Below are 26,697 nucleotides of genomic sequence, written 5' to 3'. Positions count from 1 at the left end.
TTAACCACCTGAATTTCAATCATCTATACTTGAGCAACAGTTAGGATCATTTTCTCTGGACAGAGCTTAAGCAATGTTAACCATATTATTTCACAGGCAGCTTCTCACTTACTTAACATCCTTTATTGCCCAGCAGGGTTTAGGAATACAAGATTAATTTCAATGCTAACCCTTTCACAAGACACAAAACGTATTGTTGGAAAATATAACAGTATAAAATTTTTTAATCAGGGAGTTTCTTTGCCTTTGCCCTACAGGAAGGGAACTGAAGTTTCTTTCCAAGGCATTGCTCCTCTAGGTGAGGCCTAATGAGCTTAGCATCTCAACAGACTGGGAGTAGCACAGAAGATACTCAAGAGATAACAGCTCTCAACGGTCATTAACAGACCATTGACTCCAAACAACACCCCTGGCTAGTCGGAGACACCTGGTCTGGAAAGAGAGGAATAAGAAAAAAGGTCTAATTAACATCGGAGGTGAGGAAATTCAGATCCAATGGGAAACTGAATACAGGGAGTTGCTCAACTCTGGACCAATGAACTTTGAAACAGTGCATCTCTATGGGTTTTGACTGTATAAAGTTTGGGGGGAAATCCTGTAAATACATGGGTCATGTAATATTCTCTCAGCACACACGGGCTATGCGTGGATGAGATGATTTCTGTGGCACATCTTGGCTGGAACAACATCCTGGCCAATTAATAAAGTAATGCCTTGACTCTCTAACATTAAAAATGTTGTTTGAGTGTTTTTGTTTTTCCTGTAGTTTCGGTGACAATTTTGGCAACAACGAAAGGACAGAGCTTTTGACATTCTATGGATTCTGGGATCACGAAGGCCTCCAAGTGTGCACAGAAAATATTACCCAGGGAGACCTCGCCTTCCCAGAGTCTGGCGAGTTCAAAGCATGATCCCTAGGGTTTTTTTATAAAGGAATTACTTTGGCATTAATATAAGGTTTTTAGTATAATTGGGGAATGAAAAGAAGCCACTAATGGTGTAATTGACTATCTTTTATTTAATACACGTGAAAAGCAACTAAGTAACTACCAAAATAGTGTTGAGTGTTATTGTGTTTATAATCGTGATTTTGAGTATCGGTGCCTGGTGAAAATACAAGTGCACCAGGTGAATTCAAAGTCTTTGGTGTACACAAAGGTTTAGAGGGTTTTTTGGGGGGGGGGTTGGTGCAAAAGCTAAAATGAGGTGTTGGTTGTAGAGATTAGGGTTGCTTCTGCGGGAACCTTCAGATACTTGATTTGGTTTAAAAGATATACCAAATTTTGTAACTGACTGGGCGAGTTGCTTTTTTTGCATGGTTTACACTGAAAAGCCAGAACTAGCAGGTTGAAATCCTGAGGCCAATTCTGTTAAGTATACTGGTAGTTTGCAAGCTGCTTTTGGGGAAGTGTGGCTCCCCCATGCTCTGGAAAAACCAGGTTCCATACCTGCATTGGGTTTTGCAAGTGGCTTTTGGAGAAAGTGTTGTTCCCCCATGCTTTGAGGAATTTGGCAGCTGATTTTGGGGAAAATCAGTCCCCCTGGTGCCTTTGAGAAAAGCAGGTCTGATACCTGCAGTGGATTTTGTGGTCTAGGGGTGAGTTGGCCCCCTGGTGCCTTTGAGAAAAGTAGGTCTGATACCTGCAGTGGATCTTGCAGCTGCTGTGAGTTTTGTTAATTATGCGTGTGCGTTTGTGCAAATTACCTGTGTTAATTTGTTTTTTGCCGGCATATAAATCCATATGAGGACCCCCATGAGATAAAAGCAACTTGTTGAGCATTGAAACATGCTTTGAATGCCGGTTGAATTTTTCTGTGTGTATGCTGTTCCTCTGTGTGTGCTAATAAGTATCCCTTTGAGACTCCTGGGTGTGTGTAGCTGACATTTGTGAGCATAAAGTCCTCTCTTTGTGCCAAGTTTTAGTGATTAAGTAAATCTCTTGAATGTGGTTGTACAGAATGTTATAGTGGAAAGAAGTGCCTGAGCCATGATCCTGTGGAAGGAAAGGTTGAATTTTTAGTATCCCCTGGGAGAAGGGAAGGGGGGGCACCTGCTGAGGAGCCTCCCACAGCCCAAGATGTTGAGGGACCAAGTAAGCATGTTGAAGGTGAAGTAACGTTAAGTCTGCTGGCAGATAGAACCCAAAATGGAGTAAAAGAAAGGAATGGGGAAAGGGGGTAATTCAAACCCCTCTCCAGCAAGCCACTGGGACAGAAGGGCCGGTTACTGTAAAAGTGCCGCTTTTCAGTAGCAGATTTAAGGTTCTGGAAAGAGCTCACAAGATGATATATAAAAGGTCCTGAAAAAGTAGGCAAGACTTTTGAAACATATCTTTGGAGTGTCTGTTTGATTTTAGTGTGTGCAATTGAGTATTGTTTTGGATGGGTTTTTAGTGTGTGCTTGTGTGGCCAAGAAGTTTCAGGCAGCCAGAGGGGGTGCCTTAGAGGAGATGCAAATTGACACTGTTGAGGGGAAGGTGTGAATGATGTCTTCACCTCAAAACCAAGCTTTGCCTGCTTGCAGAGAAGGGCAACAGAACTGGTTATGTTGCAAAATAAAGTTAGCTAGCAGAAAATGTAAGGATTTCCAAAGGGGGGGTGAAGGAGGCAGGAATTCATTCTTCTCCCTACTCTAACATGTGTTATCATTGTGCAAGTTTGTTTTGACATCAGTAATAACTTTAAATGTTCAAGTGTATCCTCATCAGATAAAAAAGCTAAGTGTATCAAGACATGAGACAAGAAGCCACTCAAGCCACAGAAGCAAGAAGAACTGATGACTTCTCTCCCAACTGTGAGATCTGTGGCCAGAGACTCTTTTCTTATGTGAATAAAAATTAACCCCAGACAAAGAGGAACATGAAAGAATCATATTGGACAATATAATAAACAGTAAATCTGTCAAAAGCTGCAATGAAACACAAAAATTCCAAAATGAAACCGATTAAATGGTTTACTTTTTTGTATTTCCAAACCGTGTTAATCACAGTGTTGTTCCTGGATCAGGCAGCTATCCTAGCAGAACCTTGTAATAATTGTAACAGGTATGGCTTCAGATGCAAAAGGGTAAGTAAGCAAGAAAAAAAAGGTACCCTTTTTAACACACGCACATAAAGCAATGGCTACATTAATAATTAGCTTGTAGATTTAAATCTATAAATTTAAATTAAATAATTAGCTTATGGATTTAAAACTAGACTTGACAAAATTGAGATATAACCATATGTAAATGAGACAAAAAAAATTCTATCTTTAAAATGAAAAGGTTTCAAAAAGATGGCTGGTTATTCTAACAAGGTACTGAAAGACATAAAGGAATGTCTTTACAAACAAACTGCTGGTAAGGTAAGACCAATACTGAGAGATAGAAGAAATAATAGGAAGGATTTCCATAGGAATTCCACTAATTGACTTACCCAAGGCTGTGTTAATAAACTACAAGAACAGAGACATGAGAAAAAGAAGAAAGGGGAGACATGTATTAAGGGGGTCTGCATTAGGGGGGATGTATATTACGTGGGCTCTGCATTAAGCGTTCCAGGAAGTCTGTGCCTCTTGAGTACCTCAGCCAATGCGGAAAGAGAGAGGGAACTTTTGGCCAAGAATTAGGATAAAAAGGAGGCTGCATCGTCTATCCATTTGAGACACCCCATGGGAAATCTTCCGTTAGTCATGAATAAAGTTACAGGACTCCTCTGTCTCCTTTTTGAACATAAACCTCTGGTGTTTGTGAATTAGTTTTCCTCACAGTGCTAAGTAAATTCTATTAGTGATTGTCACATTTCTAACTGTTCTTGTTACATATGCATTTGTTTGTCTAGCATTTGGGAATGCTAAGCCCCATAGAGGGAAGATACTGCCTTCAAGAACTTGTTAGAGATCATGGACCAATCTGCCAGGTTTTGACTCTGCAGCTGAAAGATGCTTTTAAATTTGAAATAGCAGTTACCATCTATATGAATTACAGTATTCTTTCCTTTCTGCTCTGTTTGCTAGAAATCCCACCAAATATAGAAATATTTTGAAGAAGAGAAAGAGAATATAGAAAAGCACTCTCAGAAATTCTAAGAGGAATGTTAATTCTTTTGCCATTCTTGGGCCTACCTAGGGGGAAGGTACCCTAATTAAAACACAAACAGGGAAAAATTAACATTACAGTAGTCCTGGTCACCACCTTGAGCCATGAGGTTGGCTGCCAAAACCTGAAAAGACTGATGTCTCTGAGACACTTCAGGATGCCTGTGTGTGTGGTGTGTGTGTGGGGAGGAGGCAGGTCAGGCCTTGCCCTGGTGAGACAGTGAACTGCTCCACCCCAACCCCAGAGCATCCCAGCCTTGCAGTGGGGCCAGTCATGGACACAGCAGAGGCAGTGCTGCACAGAGCTCCCACCCAAGCCCAGCAGTGGTGCTCTCAGTCATAGACACAGCTGAGGCAGTGCTCCATTCTCCCCATTTCCAGCGCCAGAGAAACCCAGAAAACAAATCCCACCAGGGGAGAGAAGGCCCAAGAACACCAAAATAATGAACATTTCTCTTCGAATTTCTATATGAGTGCTTTTCTATATATTCTGTCTTCCTCTCTTCTTTTTTCTCAAAATATTTCTATATATTCTTTATCTTCTTCAAAATTTTTAACTAGTATTTTTTAAGTCAGTAAATTAAGTGCAAGTGACCTTAAAATTCAGGTCACTTCCAAAGGGGGGAATTGTTGAAGTGTAAATTATCTTCCAGGCTTAATGAATATGTACCAGTTAGATAAGGTGCTTAAGTTCGCAGTAAAATGAATAGAAGGGTGCCTCTGGGAAAATTGCTAAGCGCCCAGCACTGTGTTTTGCCTTTCCTCTCCTAATAAATGTTCAATATTATACTGCTAAAATTTCAGCTTGTGAATTCATTTATCTCATGAAATATGATTGAACCCATGACCTTGGTGGATTTCTGATGCAAGTACTAAACAAGGATCTTGATTTACTCAAACTTCCAGATTTACAGATCTATAGGAACACTGTTTCAAAGGGATTAATGAGAACAAAAGCCAACTATACTGTGCCTGTGATACATTCAATGCCTTAACCTTTCTAAAATGCAATACAAAGTGCTGCTAAAGTCAAAAAATGCCTTTATTCTTGAAAAAATACCCAGTCATTAGCAATGATTAACAAGCAAACTATTCTTTTTACCCCAATTTTAATAGCTAGTAGACTAGGAGTGTTAACTCCTTATAACTAATTAATCTAACAAGCAAATGAAAAGGTCTAAGCTCTACCCCAAATTCCAGCAGACCATCAAACATAGGACACAGCAGCTTTGCAGGTTTGTCACTTTAGTTTCATAGCCCTTTTACATTATGCTAAAAATGGGCAGCAAGTCTGGTGCAAAATCCAAGCTGGTATGTCCAAACCCCTAGAGAGAGTTCATAATGATGGTACACTCAGGCCCACACACTGAAAACTACAGGACTGATAAAAATTTGTGGAGTAAGTATATGACATAAATTAAAAATTCCTGTGCTGCTATATGTAACTAAAATTCAATTTTTAACTGTAGCTTAAAAATTAATTTAACAATTTATTTAATTTCGTATAAAATTGAATCTAGTTAAAACTCCAGTTATAACTTAAAAATTCAATTTTTACTTTTGATTTAGCTAAAAACTCAAATTTACAGTTAACCACTGTAAAATTAATTTTCAAGTCAGGTACCAAAATCTTCCTGTGCAATGGAAATTACAACAGGTTTTGTAGTGTATTGTACATACAAATAAGCCAGGTGAGAAGTTGAACAAGCTTCATTTTTCTCTCACTTCACAACTTATTTCAGAGGGACTGTGCTTATCCACAGAATAGCACAGTAAATGGGAACATCTGGAACAGTTCAGTGTTTTTTAAAAAATATTATTTAATAAGCTATGCAACAAGGATTTCTTCCCCTCTCCTTTGTCTGCAGAGACACTGTAGTATGATTTATGATACTGTATCTTTGACCATCTCCAAAGGTTTATTTTTGATCTCTGAAGGTATTCCAGATGTGTAATCCGATGCTAAACAACCTTGGTTTCATTAATTTCGTATTACTTTTAGAGTAAAGGAGACTTTGTTTAATGCTCAGTTCTATGTTGAGCTGATAAACTATATAAACTCCAAGCAAATTATAAGGCTGTATGAATTGTGCATCTGTGCTGTCCCTATATTAGGTAACCTAAGGAAGTTTTGAGATTATAATTTCAAACAACACCATAACTCATGCATGAAGAACTAGAATTAGCTGAGAGCAACAATATAATTTCAACCTTATGAAAAATACAGTCTCTCTCTTCCTTGATTTGCCCCAAACGGGCCCAGAGACACTTCAGAGACATAGTCAGAGAAGTGGATATTTGCTTTATTCGGTGCTCCTGGTGTGGGGGAGCTCAATCCTCCAAACACACACCTCAGTACCTCCAAAAACACAGTGTTATAGGTAAAATTCATGAATACTCATCACATTCCCCAGGATAGGAGTGTTTATACAAATAATTTCTTGGAAGTCATTAATATCATTAGCATGTGCACCATGCTATATCTCAGTGGTCTTTGGAGACCTCCCAAAAACCCCTCAAGGTTTGTGCACTTTGTAATGCACTTTTCTCCTTTCTCTCTGGAGCATGCATAGTCCTTCATGAGATGATTCAGCGGTTTCTGTGCTGGCTTCAGATTCTTGCCCCTCTTATCTTGTTAAGATTAAGGGAACCCTGTTTTCCTAGGTTTTAGAATCCACACATTGTCTCTCAACAGTTAACTTGAGTTACCTATTGATACCCCTTTCTCATCCTCATGCTGGCAAATTTAGATAGAAATCCATCTCTTGGTCACCGTAATTGAATCAGGCTGTTCCAAATATTGAATGCATGTGTTTCTGTGTTCTGCCTTAGCTTGATCACATAATTTCTCACCTGCATCTAATATTTTTCTAAAGATGCAAATTGTAACATTTTAATGGTGAAAAGGTGAGACACGTGTGACAATGATGGTAGGTTAACGAGATACGACGGGAGGGAAACTCACTGGCAGTCTCAATATGAGATATAAAGTAAGCTCCATTTTATTTCACCAAACGAGAGACTTATATACCGTTACAGATATTTCTAATTATAGATACACACACACACCTGCAGCTGTTCCCACACATTCAGGGATCCTCCTGCTAACTCCCTTATTCTTTTCTCATAACACTCCTGACTCCTAATCTTTCTCATGGCATTCTTCCCACAGAACATTCTCAGGCAAACAAACCACTGCAGCTTGTCGGAATTTTACTGAGGCCTGACCATGTTAAAGCCTTGCTCAGGCTTATTTAGTTAGCATGAGTTTTGCTGGAAAACTGCGTTTTCCAACAGTAGGTTATAATGAAAAGGGGTAAAAACCTTTCTGTTCTACATTTATTAACAGATTCTTGCTTTTACAGTTTCATAGGCTTGAGTAAATAAGTCTTACAAATATTTTATTGGTCATTTTATTGGGCATAAAAGAACATACAGAGAGTGAAGTGAATGGGGAACATAAGGCTGCAGAGAAAAGCTTATACACACATCAAAATTTCTTCATGCTACAAACTTCCTGTCATTTTAAAGTAAGCATTACTGCAGCACTGTGCTATTAGTAAATGGCAGCTTCATTTATTACAGAAATTCATCTCCACATAGCTCATTAAAAGATAAAAATGCTGGCTGCCAAAAAAATTCACAGGCCAATTAATTCTATTAATAAACTTGTTACGTCAGGACTGTTTAAGTCACAGAGTATAGAGCTCCCCATAAAACCTGACTCTGTAAGATCAGCCATTGTGAGCAACTGTTGTTTTGGTTATCCATTTTTAATGGCTATTTCTTCATCCCCATGGCAGCCAGCATTTCTTTGTGCTATCAATTACATCTACAGTGCTGCAGTATTTTCAATAGCTGATTAAGTGTCTTGGAGGTTCCGCTGCTTATCCTAATTCTATGAAATTCTATGAAATTCTAATTCCAAGGTAAGATAAACCACATTCAACACATTCTGGATTCTGGCCACTCTTCCCGGCTTTATGCATCAACAAACTTGCTGAGGAAGCACTCTACCCCTTCATCCAAGTGATTAGTAAGTTAAACAGGACTAGACTCAGACCCCTGAGCTACAGGCATCCAACGAGACAGTGCCACAGCCTTCTGAGACCTGACATGCAGCCAGTTCTCAATCCAGTTATTCAGATCAGTGGTATATAGGGAAAAACATTCCAGTGTTCCTCATTCTTAATATTCATTTAGTTTGCTTTTTTCCCATGTTGGTTTGTGCATACCATGCATGAATAAATGATTCTCTATATTTCAGTGGAGCAAGTTCAGATATGTAAATAAAAAAATCCTACAGCACTTAGAAAATCAGTATGTGCTGGTGACCTCCTAGTCTCAAGCAGAGGTGGCAGCATGCCACGTATTTGTTGTTTTACCTTTGGAGCCATGGTGTCATGGTTTGGACACTGGCCAAATGCCAGGCACCCACGACAGTTGTTCACTTGCTCTCCCCTATCACAGTTGGGCAGAGGAGAGGAAAAAAGTTTAACTAAGTGGTCATGAGTTGAGATAAAGGTCAGAAGAAAACATTTCAAGGGCAAAACAGGCTCAACTTAGAGTTGTAAAGTGAATTTATTACTAATGGAGTCAGAGAAGGATAAAGAGAAATAAAAGAAGCCTTTAAAGATACCATTTTTCCTCCCAACCCCTCTTTCTTTCCCACTAATAGCGCAGGGGGGCAGGGCATGGGAGTTTGGGTCAGTTCATTACCAAGGTCTTTCTTCCACCGTTCAGGGAGAGAAGCCCTTCCTCTGCTTTACTGTGGGGTCCCTCCCACAGGAGGCAGCTCTCTGCAAACTCTTTTAACGTGGTCTAATCTCAAGAGCAGCAGTTGTCTCAAAACTGCTGCAATATGAGTCCCCCTGTGGGCAGTCTTCCTAAAACTGCTGCAGCATGAGTCACTCGTCCATGGGGTGCAGTCCTCCAACTACAGGCTGCTCCAGCCTGCAGGCAGGGCCCCCTTCTCGACTGGGTCTCCCACTGGAACACAGCCTCCTCCAGGCATCCACCTGCTGCAGTGTGGGCACCTCCCCGCCAGGTTGCAAGTAGATCTCTGCATCCCCCATGGACCCCCATGGGCTATAGGAGGATGACCTGCTCCACCATGATCTTCACCACAGCCTGCAGAGGAAACTCAGCTCTGTCGCCTGGAGCACCTCCTCCCCCTCCTTCTCCACTGACCTTGGTGTCTCCATGTTGTTTCCCTCACATGTTCTCACCTCCTCCTCTGGCTAGAAAAAACTGCATGCGCATTTGTTTTGATTTTCTTCTTAAATATGTTATCACAAAGGCATTACCACTATCTGTAATTGGCCCAGCCTTGGCGAGTGACATGTTCATCTTCAAAGCCATCACAGGTTGGCTCTGCTGGATATGGTGGAAGCTTCCAGCAGCTTCTCACAGGAGCCATCTTTGTGGCCCCCCCACTACTAAAAACCCAGCCAAGAAAAACCAATACACATGGGCAGTTTTAAAAAAAAGCTCTTGCTAGTATAAACTGAATGATCCTTGCAGAAGTCAGAAATGGAATATTTTAGCACTTGCCATAACGACAAACTTATAAAATTATTATTGTGCTAAAGCAATACAAATTATTTTTTAGATCTTGGTTAATTAAGGGCTATTCTTATGTTCCTGACTACTGAAGTCTTTTCTCTCTCATACTAGGCCCTGATACCTTTTCTGAAATATTCCAGGATTTTAAATGCTGTCTATATATTTATCTTTGATTCCCTTAATTTTTAAATTTTTAATTTAAAATTCCATAATTTAGTTCTTTAAACCAAATCCTCTTCCAGATCATTCACCAAGTGCAATTAATTTCACAGCACTTTATTTACCTGACATTAAAAATGGAAGGAAAATTACAGTGACTTCTACTTCCTTTGGGAGATGACCAGGATCTGTGAGAAAATTTCAAGTATCTCTTTTTTTGTTCATATATTTTAACATAGAACTGTAAAAGGTGGCTTATTCTAAATGATCTCTTTATCCCCTTCACTAGATTTATTGTATATAAAGAGAACAGTTCTCTCATGCTGGAAAAATCTCAATTTGTCCATCAGTTAATAATTTGGAAAGATTCAAGAGAATTACAAACTAATGCCACAAAATTCAGTGTGTATTAAAAATAAGCAGTAAAGCATATCACATATATTCATCATGGATTTCTGGACTTCTTCAGTCCTCAGTTACTCTCCTAAGCACTGTGATTTCACCTTCTCTACAAGAATCACCACCCTTGATCACATAGGCCTGCACATGAACAGAAACTACACACTAATTAGGAACATTCATCATTGAATGGTTTAACATATCCTACTGGGCTTGAGCTGAAGCAGCCCATTTGTGTCCAGTGAGGACATGAGCTCGTCTTCTGTCATTTTGGCTAATACTGAATCAAATTCTGGAGACATATCCAAGTCTTTCATTGCACCATGACTGGAGATAAAAAGAGGAAGAAGAGGAAGATGGAAGGGGAGAAGGGGGACTGTCCCTGCCCTGCTCACCGGAGCACACTGCGGTGTCTGCCGTAACTGCGGAGTTCCTGCCATCTTTGCTGGCTAGCCTGGGTGAGCCATTCCTGCCACTCCAGCTCGTTGCTCCAAGCTCTGCTGTGCGCGGCCCCTGCAGTCCAGCCTGCCCGTCATTACCAACCCCATGAGACTGACCTGAACTCACACCACAGCACCACCTGCAGCTGCTCAGCAGTCATTGCACCTGCCCTGCCCTGCTGTTTGTGACCATGACTACACCATATGGGAAAGTGCTTGGCAGCCCAGGGACATCTGCCACCAGGTTTCTGATTTTTGTTTGTTGTTGCTATTCTTGTTGCTTGTTTACTCTGTTATGGATACTAGTAAAGAACTGTTATTCCTTTCCCCATATCTTTGCCTGAAAGCCCTTGATTCCAAAGTTAAAATAATGGGAAATGGCACAATGTCATTGTGCCACAAATGGCATTGTGAGGGAAAGGGCGTATGTTCTCTATTCTAAGGGAGGTTTCCACCTCTCTTAACAGACACCTGTCTTTCAAACCAAGACAGACAGTAAGACCAGCAAAAGCTTATTTGTCATAAATTTTACGTAGACCACTAATAATAGGTTTAGTGGACTTAGCCGGAGGCAAAATACTCATCCTTTTGCAAAGCTGCTACTTAGCATTACTTAGGCAATATGGTTAGCAAGTGTTGCATATTTAATTCCACCAGCTGATTTCTGCAATCATTTCAAAGCCAGAGATAACAAACAAGCACTGTGACTCGTAAATTTTTAAACAGAAAACTTTCAGGAAGAGCATGTCTTAAAATACTTAACTGGCAAATATTACATTATTTGTGAAAACATTGCATAGAAACTTAATGCCAGCATCATCACACGAAATTTGAAGATAAAGTTGTTGGAACTTTTTTGCCTACTTTAAATGGAAATACTAAAAATAACATAATAATGAAAAACATATACCACCGATGCCGTCTAAAAATGTTTCAATGTACAAATTCTGCCCTCTTATAACTTAAAGCAGAAAAAAATCCCAACTGATTATCTATAATAGGTAAGAACTTGCTGAACAGTTCCTTTTTCAAGCAAAAAGTCAAGTACCTGCAAAACTCACTGATCTTACATCAATTTGATTCCATATCTTGGATGATTATGTAAAGAGGGTATCAGAAATAATCCCTTGATAATTATTGTCAAAGTTTTAAGTCATGACCAGAGGGTTCTGATGTACCATATAATGAACAGACAGATGCTAGAAAGAGCATTATTTTTAGGAAGTATTACAGCTTACCATGCCAGGAGGGATTCCTGTTTGTGACCTCTAATTTTTCATGGAAGCCAGAACTACTGTCAAGCCCTTCCATGTGTGCATCAAGGCTGGTGAAGCCATTTGCTTGATTTCTGTCACTGGTGATAGTGTTAATGTGGGTTGGGATAGGTTCAAATGTAGGGTCTAACTCCAAGATCAGCCTGTTCAATTGTTCAATGGACTGATCAATATCCAATGTAGGAGAAACTGGCAAGTCCCCAGCATTTTGCCCTAGATCCAGGCCATTTGTGTTCCTCTGAGGCACTGGTTTTGACTTAAAACTGTCAGCACTTGCATGTTCTTCAGCTTCTGCAGCACCCAGCATTCTTCCTAGCCCCTTTTGCACAGCATCTCTGCTGCTGGAGCCACGTGTTGGGGTGTCTGTGACTCGGGACTGGCTCTTGACACTGCCCAAATTCTCCACAGTGTTATGAATGCCAACCCTAATTTCATTCTCTGGGGCAAGACCATATTGGTGAGCAGTGACCATCTGCTGCTGGCGTACCCAGGTCTGAGTAGAGTAGTTACTTGGGTCATAGGCTTGTGGATGGGGTGAAACAGAAGGATTCTGCTGCAATTGCTCAGTTGACTTTGGCTCAGTGTTTCCAAATGATCTCTCATGAAGGGAATCCACACCAATTTCCAGGTCTGCAGCAAAAGCATTGTGATGCTCTTCCCCTGCATTACTTCCAAAGCCATCTGAAAGAAGTGAGTTCTGACTGCTCTTGTGGCAACTAAAGTTCCCTAGGTGGGTGGAGTGCTGCCCTTCTGAGGAAGACAAAGTCCCAATGCTGTCCACACTGTGAAGGTCATGATTAGGTATTTCATCATCCAGAATATCAGTCTCCCTGTCCTTCATTTTGGTGACTTCATTCATAAGAACTTGAGCTGGCGCTATGTGGTGAGTGTCACTGTACTTGCTTTGAGCATCAGTCTTATCCTTGGTGGTGTTGACAGAATCCTCCAGACCAAAGCCACGAAGTAGCCGGTCCAGTTCTGCCTTTTCTTGTGGGCTCAGACCCCATTTGACTCCTGGGACAAGGTGTTCTTCAGTCTTGTCTGTCCTTTTGGAAGCTGTGGAGTGTCCTGAATCACTACTGACAGACAGGGTATGATCACTGTGATCAGGACTGGCTGTAACAGGAACACCTTGAGCAACACCAGGGATGTTGCTATCCGAAGATCTCTTCTTTCTCACTTTTGCATACAGACTGCCATCAATGGGGCCTTGGGTATGCAGCACTGCGAAGATATAAGTAAAAAGGAAAGGGAGAAATAAGGACAAGGCATCATATAACGACTTTGACTAGTGTTGTGCCACAAGTATTACTAACACTAACAGTACTGTTTCTGCAAAACTAGATCAACTCTACAACTACAGCAAATACCAATGACATTATCTTCTTTAATTTTACTATACTTTTCTTGATGGAAATACAATATGCCATTTGTAGGTCAAGGTCAAATAAAATCCTCTCATCTTATGCTGTTTTGAATGCATGTTTATGGCTCCACAAACTCTTCATACTAATTTAAAGAATCTCACTATTACAGCACTAGAAATTAGGAGGTAGCTGCTATGCATTCCATTCAGAGCAAGAATGGTAGAAACCTACCAGCAGTACTTGCCTTTAATATATATATTATATAATTACTACTTCATCCATTTTTACTTGATGGTCTAACTATTCCACAAAGAATAACTTTCTCCTTTTCTTGGTGCTGCAAGGAAATTACAAGCTTTTAATCAGAGTTACAGTCCTTAGAATATACATAAAGCCTCTTCACAAAGGAATGCATAAGTAAATGTTAAGAGTATGACATTCCTACACATGTGGAGGACCCGGTATGCATGTCATGTTTTTGTTTCAAAAAAGGACTAATAAACTTAAGCAGAAGGCTCCATGGAAGTAACTATATTTGTCTGACTCCCATCTAACACATCACATCTAACATATCACATAGATTAGGCCAACATGAGGTTAAAGTATGGCTACTGAGTTTTTATCCAGCGCTGAAAAGGAGCACAATTCTATTTCTTATGAAAAGATTTAGGAATAAATATTTCTGCTGCCTGTCAAGATAAGGAAGTAAAGTAAGTAGTTCTACTTTCAAAGGATTTAATGTTCATTTACCAGAATATTTATATTAAGCAAATGTTTCTGAAAAACTTTTCCTACCCATAGTCTGAAATTGTTTGAGAATAAGAAAATCAAACCATTATAATTTAGGGACAGGCAGACTCTTCTCAAAGATAACCATCAGCAACATCTGTGGTAGCTCCAGAATCAAAAGAACCATGGAGAGCCCAATGCCTTTCAACATCAACTCTACCACATATTTTCAAAATATACTTAAAGTGGCATCATGATCATGAACTTCCAAACCAGGAAACATCTCTAGGCAATCCCCATTTAGAAAAAGCATTGTGCAGAAATTGTACTCACAATGGTAATGAATTCATTGGTTTTTATAATGGCAAGAAAAGTGGTCTGGTTGGAAAAACTTTTCATTATGGGACACACTGACAAGGTTCCAGCAGTTAAAATACTTACATGCTAAAGGTTACATGATAGTTTTACTAGATTTTAGCTAAAACAAAGGACAATCTTTTTCTTTCTAAGGACTAGGAATTAGTATTTGTCTGATGTTGATTTTAAAAATGGCACATGCAAAACACCAAAATAATTCTTCACAAAACAAGTAATCAGACTGAGTAAAAAGGAAAGCAACCCCTCTTGCGGTGAAATTTCTCTGTGGATCAAGTTTATGATGTGAAAATTCCATGATGAAAAGCACTGCTATGCATGAGGGTGGATGTCTGTATACAGATACTTTAAAATAATATTTATTTTAAAATACGTATCAAAAATACAGCCAACAGACAGTTTCTCGGGCTCTTTCATGCTCTGATTTCTCATAAGCCCTCACTACCTTCTAGAACAATGAAGCACAATTGATGTTTCATGTAGAAGTATTTGATACAGTTACCACAATAAATTGCAAACTTTTAAAAACAAAAAACCCAACCAGAAGTAGAAGTAACCATTAGGTGGGTGTTTTTACTGTGTACTTAGTTTTGAGTTTAAAAACTAGAAAACAATAAAAACCCTGCTTTGTTTGGAGTAGTTTTGTATCCTGACACAACAAAGACGTGAAAAAGTTACAGGTCTGAACCAGAACACAGTGAAGTAAATACAGAACGAGTACACTTGATTTACAAATTTTCCTGTCTGATTGTTCTGTTACTCAAAACTAGGCTCAGTGCTGTAAACCCCTCAAACATACTCGTCAGCCTAAATACCGTAGTGGGTTGACCTTGGCTGGATGCCAGGCCACCAAACCACTCTGTCATTTCCCTTCCCAGCAGGACACCGGAGAGAAAAGTAAGATAGAAAACAACTAGAAGGTTGAGATAAGGCAGTTTATTAAAGCAAGAAAAAAGCGAAGGTTTGCACGTGCATAAGCAAAGGGAAAAGAAATTAATTTCTACTTCCCATCAGACACTAAAGTTCAGCCACTTCCCAGAAAGCAGGACTTCAGCACACAGAGCTCCAGAATGCAAACATAGTAAAACTACAAGTGCCCCCTGTTCCTCCGCCCCCCTTTAGCTTTTATATCTGAGCTGACATCATATGGTATGGAATAGCCCTTTGGTTAATTTGGATCAGCTATTTTAGCCTAGTTGTGTCCCTTCCCAGGATCTTGCACACTCCGAGCCCACTTGATGGAGGGGGAGGGGGAAAGAATGTTAAAGAGACAGCATTGATGCTGAGCCAGTGCTGCTCAGCAGTAGAAAAACCACTGGTGTGTTATCAACACCTTTCCAGCTACCAATGCAAAACATAGCACTGTGAGGGCTGCTAAAGGAAAATGAACTCCAGCTCAGCCAGACCCAATAAAATACCTCACACCAGATCAAACATTCTAGCACACAGATTTGGTTCTCCTTGCAGAAATGGTAAGTACAAAAAAAAGTCAAATTCTCAAGTACAGCCACGGAAGCAATGGAAAATCTTTGTGTATCTCCCTCCCTTAACCCTCCCAGTACCATCACACAGTACCATCCAAGCATAGTGACAGAAGTACAGACAAGAAGACAGACAGACTGACATAGGAATACTGATCCAAGGGTGTTGCACATGTGTACTCTGTAAGATTCAGAGATAATCCCGTGCAGCACTTCATCCACTAATACAAAATTATCAAATTTATTCTGCATCTTGCTTGGAATGCTAGGCAACCTCAAATACTTGGGTGTCTTCCAGCTGTGAACTGTACAGCTTCCATTCTGAAGAAGAGAAATAAGTACAGCTTACTTAAAATTCCATTTTAAAAAACAACAAAAAAAAAGGAACAGAAAAACCCACTAACAGAAAATTAAGTACTGCATTTATATGTTAGTACAAACCTTAGCCTTAAACTATTTCAGAATTCTGAGACAGCTTTTGAGGAAGTTTAAAAGTATCTTTCCTGGGTAACTCAAAGTGTTATTGTATTCCATAGCTATCTGTGCCCAAGATTGTTACTGTCTCTTTAAGGCCCAGCACTATGGCTCGAAACAGGGCCAGGGCTTGCCAGGTTTTCTTTAAAACATCAGAGCACCCAAGCCAGGTTCTCTTTTGCCTGGTGGCTTTTGCTCAAGGCAGAGGCTCCACTTAGTCAGAGGTTGTTTCAGATAGGTTTTCCTGGACTCACAAAAACAGCAACTCAAAAAGCCGCATTTCACAATCAGAAACTGTTTCAGAATGAATTTTGCAAACTCTGTCAGCAGCACGAAAGCCTGAGCCAGTCCCAGGGCCAGGCCACCCCACACTGGTGCCAGGACACCATTTTAGGAAAAAGTACATCAATGCTCAAAGTCTGCTACCAAGTTTCAAAAATCCCTAAGGCAATTTCTTGAAATAATGGCTTCACAAGCAGAGGTCTCATTGATGAAAAGTAGGATAGTGAGCCTGACAGAGATTACTTTTGATATTTATGCTATTACTTGAGGACCCATATTATACGTCTACAAGTGAAGTGAGAAACAGAAGAGTTTGGGACCTGATGATTTTTGGCTCTGAATTTAAATATCAATACAATATTATTAGACTTCACAAGGAAACAACTATGATTGTGGGTCAAAACAATTTACTTACTAGTAGACAATTTGCTCTAGTAGACAGCTGCCTTTTTAGGAACCAAAAAAATATCACTCTGCATTATAAACAGATAAGAAAGAATGAAACTCACAGCTAAACAAAAATGCAGCTGTTTCTGAGGAGGCTGCATATTTAAACTTGCAGCATCTAATAATGAAAATACAATGTATACTGCACATAATAAAATTATTTTCTAATTTGCACTATTGTAGGAAAGCATTCTTAGATTAATTTGAAGTTTTCACTTTTAACTATCATCGTAGAATATATCATAGAATGGTTTGGGTTGCAAGGGTAGGAACACCTTTACTAGACCAGGTTGCTCAAAGCCCCATCTGACCTGGCCTTGAGAGCACTCCTTGGGATGGGGCATCCACAATTTCTCTGGGCTGCCTGTTCCAGTGTCTCTCCACCCTCTATTTACTCTCTATATCTCATCTAAATCTCTCCTCTTTCAGTTTAAAGCCTACCTTGTCACTACATATTCTTGTAAATAGTCTCTCTCCATCTTTCTTGTGGGCTCCCTTCAGGTATTGGAAGGCTGCAATTAGTTCGCCCCTTTTTTCCTTTCTTATTTCTGACTGAACAAACCCAATTCAATTGGCCTTTCCTCACAGCAGATAAGGAAATTCATGCTTGCTTCCTTCCTTCCTTCCTTCCTTCCTTCCTTCCTTCCTTCCGTCCTTCCGTCCTTCCGTCCTTCCATCCTTCCGTCCTTCCGTCCTTCCATCCTTCCGTCCTTCCTTCCAACTCGGTGGCGTCCTTTGGATTCATGCCAACAGGTTCATGTCCTTCCTGTGCTGGGGACCCCAGAGCTGGATGCAGCACTGCAGGTGGGATCTCACCAGAGTGGACAGGCTTAATCCCCTCCCTCACCCTACTGCCCACACAGCTTTTGATGCAGCCCAGGACACACTTGGCTTTCTGGGCTGCAAGAGCACATTGCTGGGTCATATCCAACCTCTCAACCCCCAAGTCCTTCTCAGCAGGGCTATTCTTGACCTGTTCATCACCTAGCTTGTACTGATATTGGGGGATGTTCCAACCCAGGTGCAGCACCTTGCACCTGGTCTCATTAAACTAATATATATATATATAAACTATAAATATATGCAACCATGAATATATAAAAACTATATACATATTTTTTTTTGCTTATAAAACTAGGACAAATGAACTACTGAAATACTACAAATCTACAAAATACAAGGGTTTATAGTTGTTCTTCTATTATATAACATTCTTACTTCCTATTCTACCATTTTCTTAAATATAATTTTAGAATACCTCTGCAGTAAGACTTTTGGATTTCACTTTACCCTGGTCTTCATCCATGTTTTTCCCAAAAAAAGGTGATAACCAATGTAATTGTAAAAGTGAAGCCATGCATGTAGGTGGGGAACATTTTTGACAAAACAAAAGGAGAAAATATAACAGCAGTGCAACATTTTATTCTGTGTACCTTGCTAAGTAATGGTATTGCAGAGGCCTTATAAATTCAATACCTCATCTCCATGCCCAACTCAATCCCTGCTCTCATTTTTTCCAAGGAAGCAACACTGTAAAATGCAGGAGTAACACAGCTGTCAAAAAACAAGATCACAATAGAGGTGACCTAAGTAATGCTGGAATTTTATTAACCAAACCAAAGGGGGCCACTTTCTTTCAACCTAATCACTCTTCCCAGGAACTGTTCCAACTCTCTCAACTGCCCAGGCTGAAGCTCAACATTACCACGCTGAATCTGAATTACATGCACACGCACCAGTGTCAGGGACTCTCTTATAACTGAGAATCTCAGAGCAAAGGTTATGTGTTTATTTTCACTCCTATACCTGATACACAAAGAGCAACTTATTTAAAAATTAGGACATGAAATACTGACACATACCGAATTTACTGGCATCTTTCCAAGCCTGTGTTTTCCTAGTACCTCTCTTCTTGAAATCCAAAAATACCCAAAGGAAGGCTTGTGAGTTAAATATATTTTAGTCTTTCAGCCTTTTGACTTGCCCCCACAACTACCTGCTGTCTATTCAACTCTTGGGAAAACACACAAAATGAAAGCCAGCTAGGTAAACTCATAGACCACAAATTCAACAAGAGCTGTTCTAATCCAGTCCCCCTGAACAAAAGATGATTGAAAATACACAAACTTTTTCAAACTGTACCCTTGTCCATGTTGCAGCAGGAAACATTACAGAAGATCTGGATTATCTTTTTTCAACCTCATAAATAAATATTTTTGCCTTCAGGCAAACCTGGACAAGTCCTGATCTGCATTCTTTTGTAGTTGAATCTTTTCATGTGTCCTTGTCTTTTCTCTCCCTCTAATAAAGACAGACCTTCATTCCTTACAAATTCTTCCTGTATAATTCCTATAAAATCCATAGAGAAATACATGTGATTTGTATTTCCAGCTCTTGAACCACAACAAAGCTTCTTACCTCTTTACTAGTCACAAACAGGAATTTTCTGCAATAGTCAATTACTGGCTTATTTACATCCACTAATGTTCTCTAAGCAAAGCTCTGCACCTAGGAAAGCCAAAGTTAGGGCAAATCTCCCTATCCAGAAATGTCTCTACCCCTGCTATTTGAGCTACAGCCATTGCTTCTGCTCCTGGAGGTAAGTAGTCTTGCTAAAGAATCATGAGACTTATATCAGCCAGAAAAAGCAAATAAAAATGTAAACACTAGGGAGGAGCTGGAGAAGAAAATAATGTTCAATGAAATCTGAACTACTGAAGCCAAGGAGGAGTAGAAACGTGTTGACTGAAAAAGTAATTCAGTCTACAAGCCATTCCCTTACAATGGTTCTTTTCACAGTCTGTTTCAATATACAAACAAAGCTGAGTTAATGTCAGTTTCTAGATCACTGACATAATTTTTCCTATAACAAACAGCTGCTAGAAAAAGTTGTTCTCCTGCACTGATCAATCAGGCTAGACAATCATCCACATCTTCAAGAATTTGTATATTACCAGAGCTCTCAGGCAGGAAAAGCTTTCTGGAAGTCCCTCAGCAGTAACACTTATTTTTACCTAGCAGCTGCTGCTCTCAAGCTCCCAGATTCCAGAACGCTTTACCTTCTCTGTCTCTGGAATGAATCACCTCAGACTAGGGGAAGTGAACCTGTTAGTTCCTTCTTTAGTAATAGCTGTATCTCACCACAGAGCAGCCCAGAAACTTTTGCTCTAAACATTATTCCAAATGTACACATGCATCACCACCAGACAGCTATGCCCCTGGACAATGTTCATTGTCTAGTTCAGGAACTGTCAGCACTTTAATGACCTCTCAGTTGAACACAGGATAAAAGTGGTTCTTGTATCCCCAAAATATATCTACCTGTTCATTGTTTATGTAGGAGTTAAAAGTTAAGTTCAAACCTAATTCAGAAAGTACACACTTTTTGCTTCAAGTGTTACTGTTCCTGCAAATCAGCAAGTAGTTGCACATGAAACAAGTCAGGACTCTGATAAAAGACACAAAGCACAAGCTATGCTGGCAGTACTTTCCCAGAACCAGAGAACTGTCTCCCTCATTTGGGGCGATGCAGAATTTCTTTTAATTGGAAATACCCCACATTTGCCTCAAAGATATAAAAAGAAACCAAAAAGTATCTTAAAAACTCTTGATGCAAACTGATGAGTCTCACTTAAGATGCAAATTTAATCTCACTGCATTTTAATTCTCTGTGGGAAAAAATCCCAACTGTTTCCTTGCTTCAATTACAGGCCTCTTTTGCTCCTTCATAAGCCTGAAGCACATGTACATGCTGGTGGTTTTGGACCATTAACACTCAGCATGCTTGAATACAGGCTGAGGTTCAACACTGACATCTGCACTTACCTAGATTACCAGAAGAAACACAGACAACATAACAGCATCACTTCATAAATTAACTTATCCTATGGATAAGTTTAGCTGCAACAGATTCATTCAGACAGTAACCATGTTGCTCAATTTTTTTTTGTTTTAGCTATAGAACAATATGTTGCTCTTGGTGGTGCTCCATCACAAGAATGCTTTGGGATAACCACTGGTTAAACTTATCAATGGATGTGTTTAGAAGATATTCTCTTAACCATATCACTCAACTGGTTTTGCTTCCTCTGGTATCAGTACCAGCCTCTCTGGGATGCATCATCTTTTGCAGTACTAGCTAGTTCTGGCTATGTGCACGTTCCCACATCTGAGGACAACTGGATTACTGGGTGCACCCGTCTGACTCACTTCAGATATGGATTTAAATTCTGTAAGCAAGGCTACAATATACACCTCTTCAAAGTTTTTATGCTGAGTGTTGCAAGTACAGATGATACCTGGACTGGTGCAGAGTAGCAGAGAGGGGTCATGCAAATGAACTAATTACAATGAGCTGATCAAAAATTTTGGGGAAAAGATATAGATTGTGAATCCATATCATCTTAGAACCTGGCATTGCCCAGTCATGGTGCTTTCTACAGTTTGGAGACCTAAAACAGCATTTAGTGCAACTCTCAAATTGTGACATAAAAAGTAGGTCCTGTTTTGGTAAATTGGTGCAAGGCTGTGAGATCAATTTCGGGTTCATAAAAATTCATCTGGCAATCCTTTAATATGTTTTTAAAGAGTTTTTAGAAAAAATATTATTTGAGGGTAACGGAATTTAACTAGAAAGGAAAAAGGTATGAAATCATCTATCACTTTTTTCCTTAACCAGACTATGCAAGAAATCCAAGCAAATGCCGATATTCATATACACATTGGATTTTTTAAAAACTGTTTTCCAACATGAAAGACCAGTAGCTAGGTCATCAGGAAACTGTTTGGTTTGCTAAGTTTCTCAAGTCCCTGAGTTTAACAGAAAAATAAAGGAGGCTGAAGAAAACAAGTCATTACAAAAACTGAACAAACACTCCAAAGAAAATGAGGTTATCACAAAAACAAAGAGAGAACAAACACTCCAAAAGGAAAACTGAGGGGATTGTTATTAGCAAAATGCTAACAAGCAGAACACATAGGATCACATGAGGTCCTTAAACCTTGAATCTTTTGAGAAGCAGAAAAGAGAACATCCAAGGCCCCACGGAACTTTTATCTGTGTAAAGGTGAAGATGTATTTCCCAGTCAAAATGATCACATTTGTACTTTAATGGTTTTAAAAGTATCTGGTGCAAGAAAAAACTGCTTCACAAAGTACAAGCTTCTAGACCAGAAGCTGGCTGCTGTCCAGCCAGTATGGAACACAGGCAAGTCAGCCAGCACAGATTCATCCTTAGAATACTACTGTAAATTGTCATCCCACTTTTGCCCACCTGGGATCAAAAGAATATAATACTTGTTCCATGATCCAAAGTACAAAGAATAGACTTACACATTTACAACTGCCACCCAATATACAGAAGCTATTGTATCATTTTGATTCCACTTCTGCAAACTTTTCTCAGTCATTTTAAGCAGACTTAACTTGAAGTACCGTGTGCTTGGATAACCAGCAAAACAACAACATAACATCACAGTACAGAAACATTACCTCAGTGCAAAACACTATGCAAAGTTTAAGGGTATTTCAAAGTCACTAAACTCTGTGAAACTATCTCCCTTTGTTCCTACCAAAAACAAAGCCCATCTTCAGGAACACTTCAATAATTTGCAAGTGCATACTCCAAATGCTGGGGTTCAGAATTCACGATTATTCTTTTTAACAGCTGAAACAGCACATGCACTATGAATTGTGGCATTTCTCTTACTATACTGCTAGGCTTTCTGCCAAAATTACTTATGGTCATTAAATATAAAGCAGCAGAAAAACATTGATAACTCTACAAAGTGGCTGAAAACTGTAGAGAACCACAGTGAAAAGGCTTAAAGCAGCTGTCTAAAAAGTCAACATAATGAATTTATTCTTTTTTTTTTAAGTATGGAAGGTGAAAAACGAGGCCCACTCTGCTGTTAGGATTTAGAAGTTTAATAAAAGACAATAGGAGACAGATATACGCAGAAGTACAGTGCTGGGTGCTTGGCATTCAGCCAAAAAGCACACCTGGTATGGACAGAGACACCTTTTACATACCCTTCAGCCTAATGCATATTCATAAACAATTATGCATATTCAAACTCTCCCCCAAACTAGTTTGCATGTTCCAGGAACTGCTTAGCCTAGCTCCTTCTGGGATATGCCTTTTAAGAGCATGCACAGTCCTCTTTAATTGATTCTGTTATCACTCCCAGATTGCAGTTTCTGCAGACGACAGGTGCTGATAGTTGCAATGTTAGTGGCAGTGTCCCTTCATGGGATGTTATCCAGTTCAAGCAGGCAGTTCAAGCATTCTAACAAAACTATAACAGCTATTTCACTACTACGTCTAAGCTCAGCTAGCAACAAAAAGAAAGGCATTAGTCATTATTACACAGCTATTTTTTCACAGCAAGGCTACCTTTGTAAAAAGAATCAAAATTATACACATATTATCCACTGTAATATTTGCAAAAAGCCAACATTATTATATGTATTTTGTAGCAGTGTGTCTGCAGGTTTTAGTGGAAGCAGGCACCACAGTTAGAGATGATTGGCACTGCACATCTCCCTTCCCCTATCCCATATTGAGCTAAGGGCTAGAAAGTTCTACTTTGTTGCCTCTAGCCGAGTTTCCCCATTGGGTTTCAAAATTCTGTACCTTCCCTCCTCGCGTCCCCATTCCCTGGAGTCCCTGTCAACCCTGTATCCCTCGTGCTCCTATTGGTTCTTCTGTGTAAACCCCTCCCATCCTGCAGTCCCTCTTAACCCCTGGGACAGGGACATTCGGGGCTCTCCGCGCTCCTGAATCCAGCCGTCTCCAGCCCTCGTACCCCTTCCCGGTTCCATCTGCCTTCTCCGCCCCGCCGTTCCTACCAATAAACCCTGGATTCCGAACACTGAGAGACTGCATTTCTTTCATACCGCCTCATCTCCTGTTGGGCTCTGTCCCCAGTGGCACTCCGTGCCTGCACCCGCAGACTTCACTGCAGTGCCCGGTCCAGCGCGTGGGGGTCGCGGCGGCTTGTCTGCTGCCGTGTGACTTCGGGGCTAGCCGCCTGACGCAGAAGGAGAAGTCACAGTATTTATCACATGGAACATGTAGATCCACAGTATTGCCATTTCTAATAAAATTGCTCCATCACTCTATGGCACAATAAATCGATCTTCAGGTGTTTCTAAACAAGTACGTGTATCAAAAAGGGACGTTCAGGCACACATATGTTTAGCAGAGCTCTTTGATTTTCTAACTCACTGATTTAACTTAAAGGATTTTGCACCGGGACTCAAAAGACTTGTAATTTATTTTAAAGTAATAGAGCAATCATAAAAGCAACATGCGGTAATCTTATATGATAACAATTATAGTATTTACTTCTTGTAAAAAAACATTTGAAGATGATTTACACATATTCAATACAAGCATATATTGTTGCAGACTGAAATATTATTGTTTATGGCTTAAACATTTTTTACTAATTACTTTTGCTTTATTATAGCAAAATTGTGTAACAAAAGCTGTATGGAAGACCGGGGCACCCTGAGTGGGGCCCTGACTGAGACCCTGGACTGCAAGTTGATGGAGATAAGATAAAGTAACTCAGGTCTGGGCTGGGGGAGAAGAGCACATTCACAGGAGGATCAAGCCTAGCACTTCAGGGTGGAGACCATAGCCCCAGGTTTATCTGCTGCCAGGCTCGCACAGATCCCTACACTAAAACGGGTAGGGGGAGAGGTTTTGGGTGTGTGGTGGAAAAGCCTCTGGTCAGTGGCAGTGAACACCCGTCCTCCACTGTGCAGACTAGCCCAGCTGTGGGGCTCCCACCCCAGGAAAGCTTCATCCATGTGAGGGACAGTAGAGGGGTAGATTTCAAACCTTTCTGTGTTCAATCCACTTTATTCACAGAGACTTAGTTTTCTTGGCTCTTCTGTGTTTAGACCAGTTTGTAACATTTTTAATTAGCATCACGGACTTGCAGGATACCCTTAAAACGAGACTGTTGGTTCCATAAAATCAATTAATTGCTAATTTTTATGATCAATATTTTAGAAAAACAAAGCAAGGTACCTTTCTACCTTTCTGAACCTCTCTGACTCTTTTGTGAGTTTGTTTGTCTGTTTATTTTTAGCAAAGTGCATGTTGTAACTTTTAGAAACACATGGTGCTCTCGAGGTGTAAGGAGTAGGATATTTTCTAAGGGGCGCCCCTCGAAAGAGGCTACTCTGGTGTTTTAACTTTGTAGTGACATTGGTTACATTTGTTTTTGTATAAGAGGCACCTTCCTTTCAAAAGAGACTTTTGAAAATTAGCTTTACACACAGAAACCTCTGGGAACAATCATTCTGACGTTTGTAGTAACATAAAACATAATGTACAAGCTTTGTTTACTTTGTTGAATGAATTTGGTGCCAGGCCATCTCGTCCAGGAATGTGAGAAAGGAGTGGTCAAATAGAAAACCCAAATCTATTTGAACTTCAACCATCCTTGTTGCTTTATCTTTTGCCCCCTTCCACCAGCACGGCACCTGTCCAGGGCTGAAGGCTGAGCTCTAATTCAAACTGTAGCTGACAGCTTCTCAGAGAGGAGTAAATGTAGATAACAGCTCTGGCCTGGTGGCTTATCAGCTAAGATGTAAATAAAACCAGGATTCCCTTAATCTTATCATGATAAGATGTACAAGCATCCATTTGAACCCAGCACAGAAACCACTGAATCATCCCATGAAGGGCCACGCATGCTCCAGAGGGAAAGGTGAAAAGTGCATTGTGATGAAGACTACTAGGACCATCATCCTGGAGGGGTCTTTGGGGGTCTCCAAACACCACCAGGACATACAGAGCATGCGTGGTGCACATGCTAACGATATTAATGACTTCTGAGAAATGATTTGTATAACCACTCCTATCCTGGGGAATGTAATGACTATTCATGAATTTTACCTATAACACTGTGCCTTTGGAGGTACTGAGGTGTGTGTTTGGCAGAGAGAATTCCCCCACACCTGGTGCATCGAATAAAGCCAATACCCACTTCTCTGACTTGGTCTCTGAAGTGTCTCCAGGCTCAACTGGGGCAAATCATTGCCAGTGATTTGCTGGAAGAACAAATAATAGTCAAAGCATTTTACGTGTTGTTAAGTTTGATTTCTTTTGCTAAGCTTGTTTTATCTTTTCACCAAAAAAATAGTATGACAAAAACTCTTATGAATGTGCGTTTTGTTTCAACTGATTTTATCTTGGAAGTTGGTACAAGAATTTATACACATATGAAATCTTACACATTGTGTTGGTTTGAAAACAAACCAGTGGGAGATCACAAGTCAAGATTGAAATTAAAAATAAGTGAAATAATACAAGGAAAAGCACTGACAAAGTCAGATACAACCTAACACCCTGTTAGGGTGGTAGTAGCAGTCCAACTGAAGTAGTCCAGTTGAAGCAGTGATCCTGTGAAGGTCTAGTCTCCAGCTGAAGATCAAGTGGTAGCTCTTGTCCTCTGGGAACCCAGTAGACAGGGCTAGCTCAGGCAGTTCCAAGGCCAGGTTATATCCAGGTGGGAACACCTGGCTCCTCCCTCCTCGGCAGAGCATCTCACAATGGGATGAGATAAGTCCATGAGTCACACGGTGGGTCCCTGATGGCCCATTGCCTGT

The 26,697-nt window shown here is 40.1% G+C and overlaps 1 protein-coding gene across 1 annotated transcript in view; it reads right to left on the bottom strand.

Annotated features, from left to right (window-relative positions):
* TNS3 (tensin 3) overlaps nucleotides 1-26,697 on the bottom strand; it is a 198,760-nt gene that overhangs the window by 94,742 nt on the left and 77,321 nt on the right. The window contains exon 14 of the mRNA XM_085051666.1: nucleotides 11,879-13,138. Coding sequence (XP_084907792.1) covers nucleotides 11,879-13,138 — 1,260 coding nt within the window. The remainder of the gene's footprint in view (nucleotides 1-11,878; nucleotides 13,139-26,697) is intronic.

This window comes from Lichenostomus cassidix, chromosome 2 (genome assembly GCF_008360975.1).
Source record: "Lichenostomus cassidix isolate B80296 chromosome 2, HeHo_3.0, whole genome shotgun sequence".
In the NCBI taxonomy this organism is placed as follows: domain Eukaryota; kingdom Metazoa; phylum Chordata; class Aves; order Passeriformes; family Meliphagidae; genus Lichenostomus; species Lichenostomus cassidix.
This window is presented reverse-complemented; position numbering and strand designations above follow the sequence as displayed.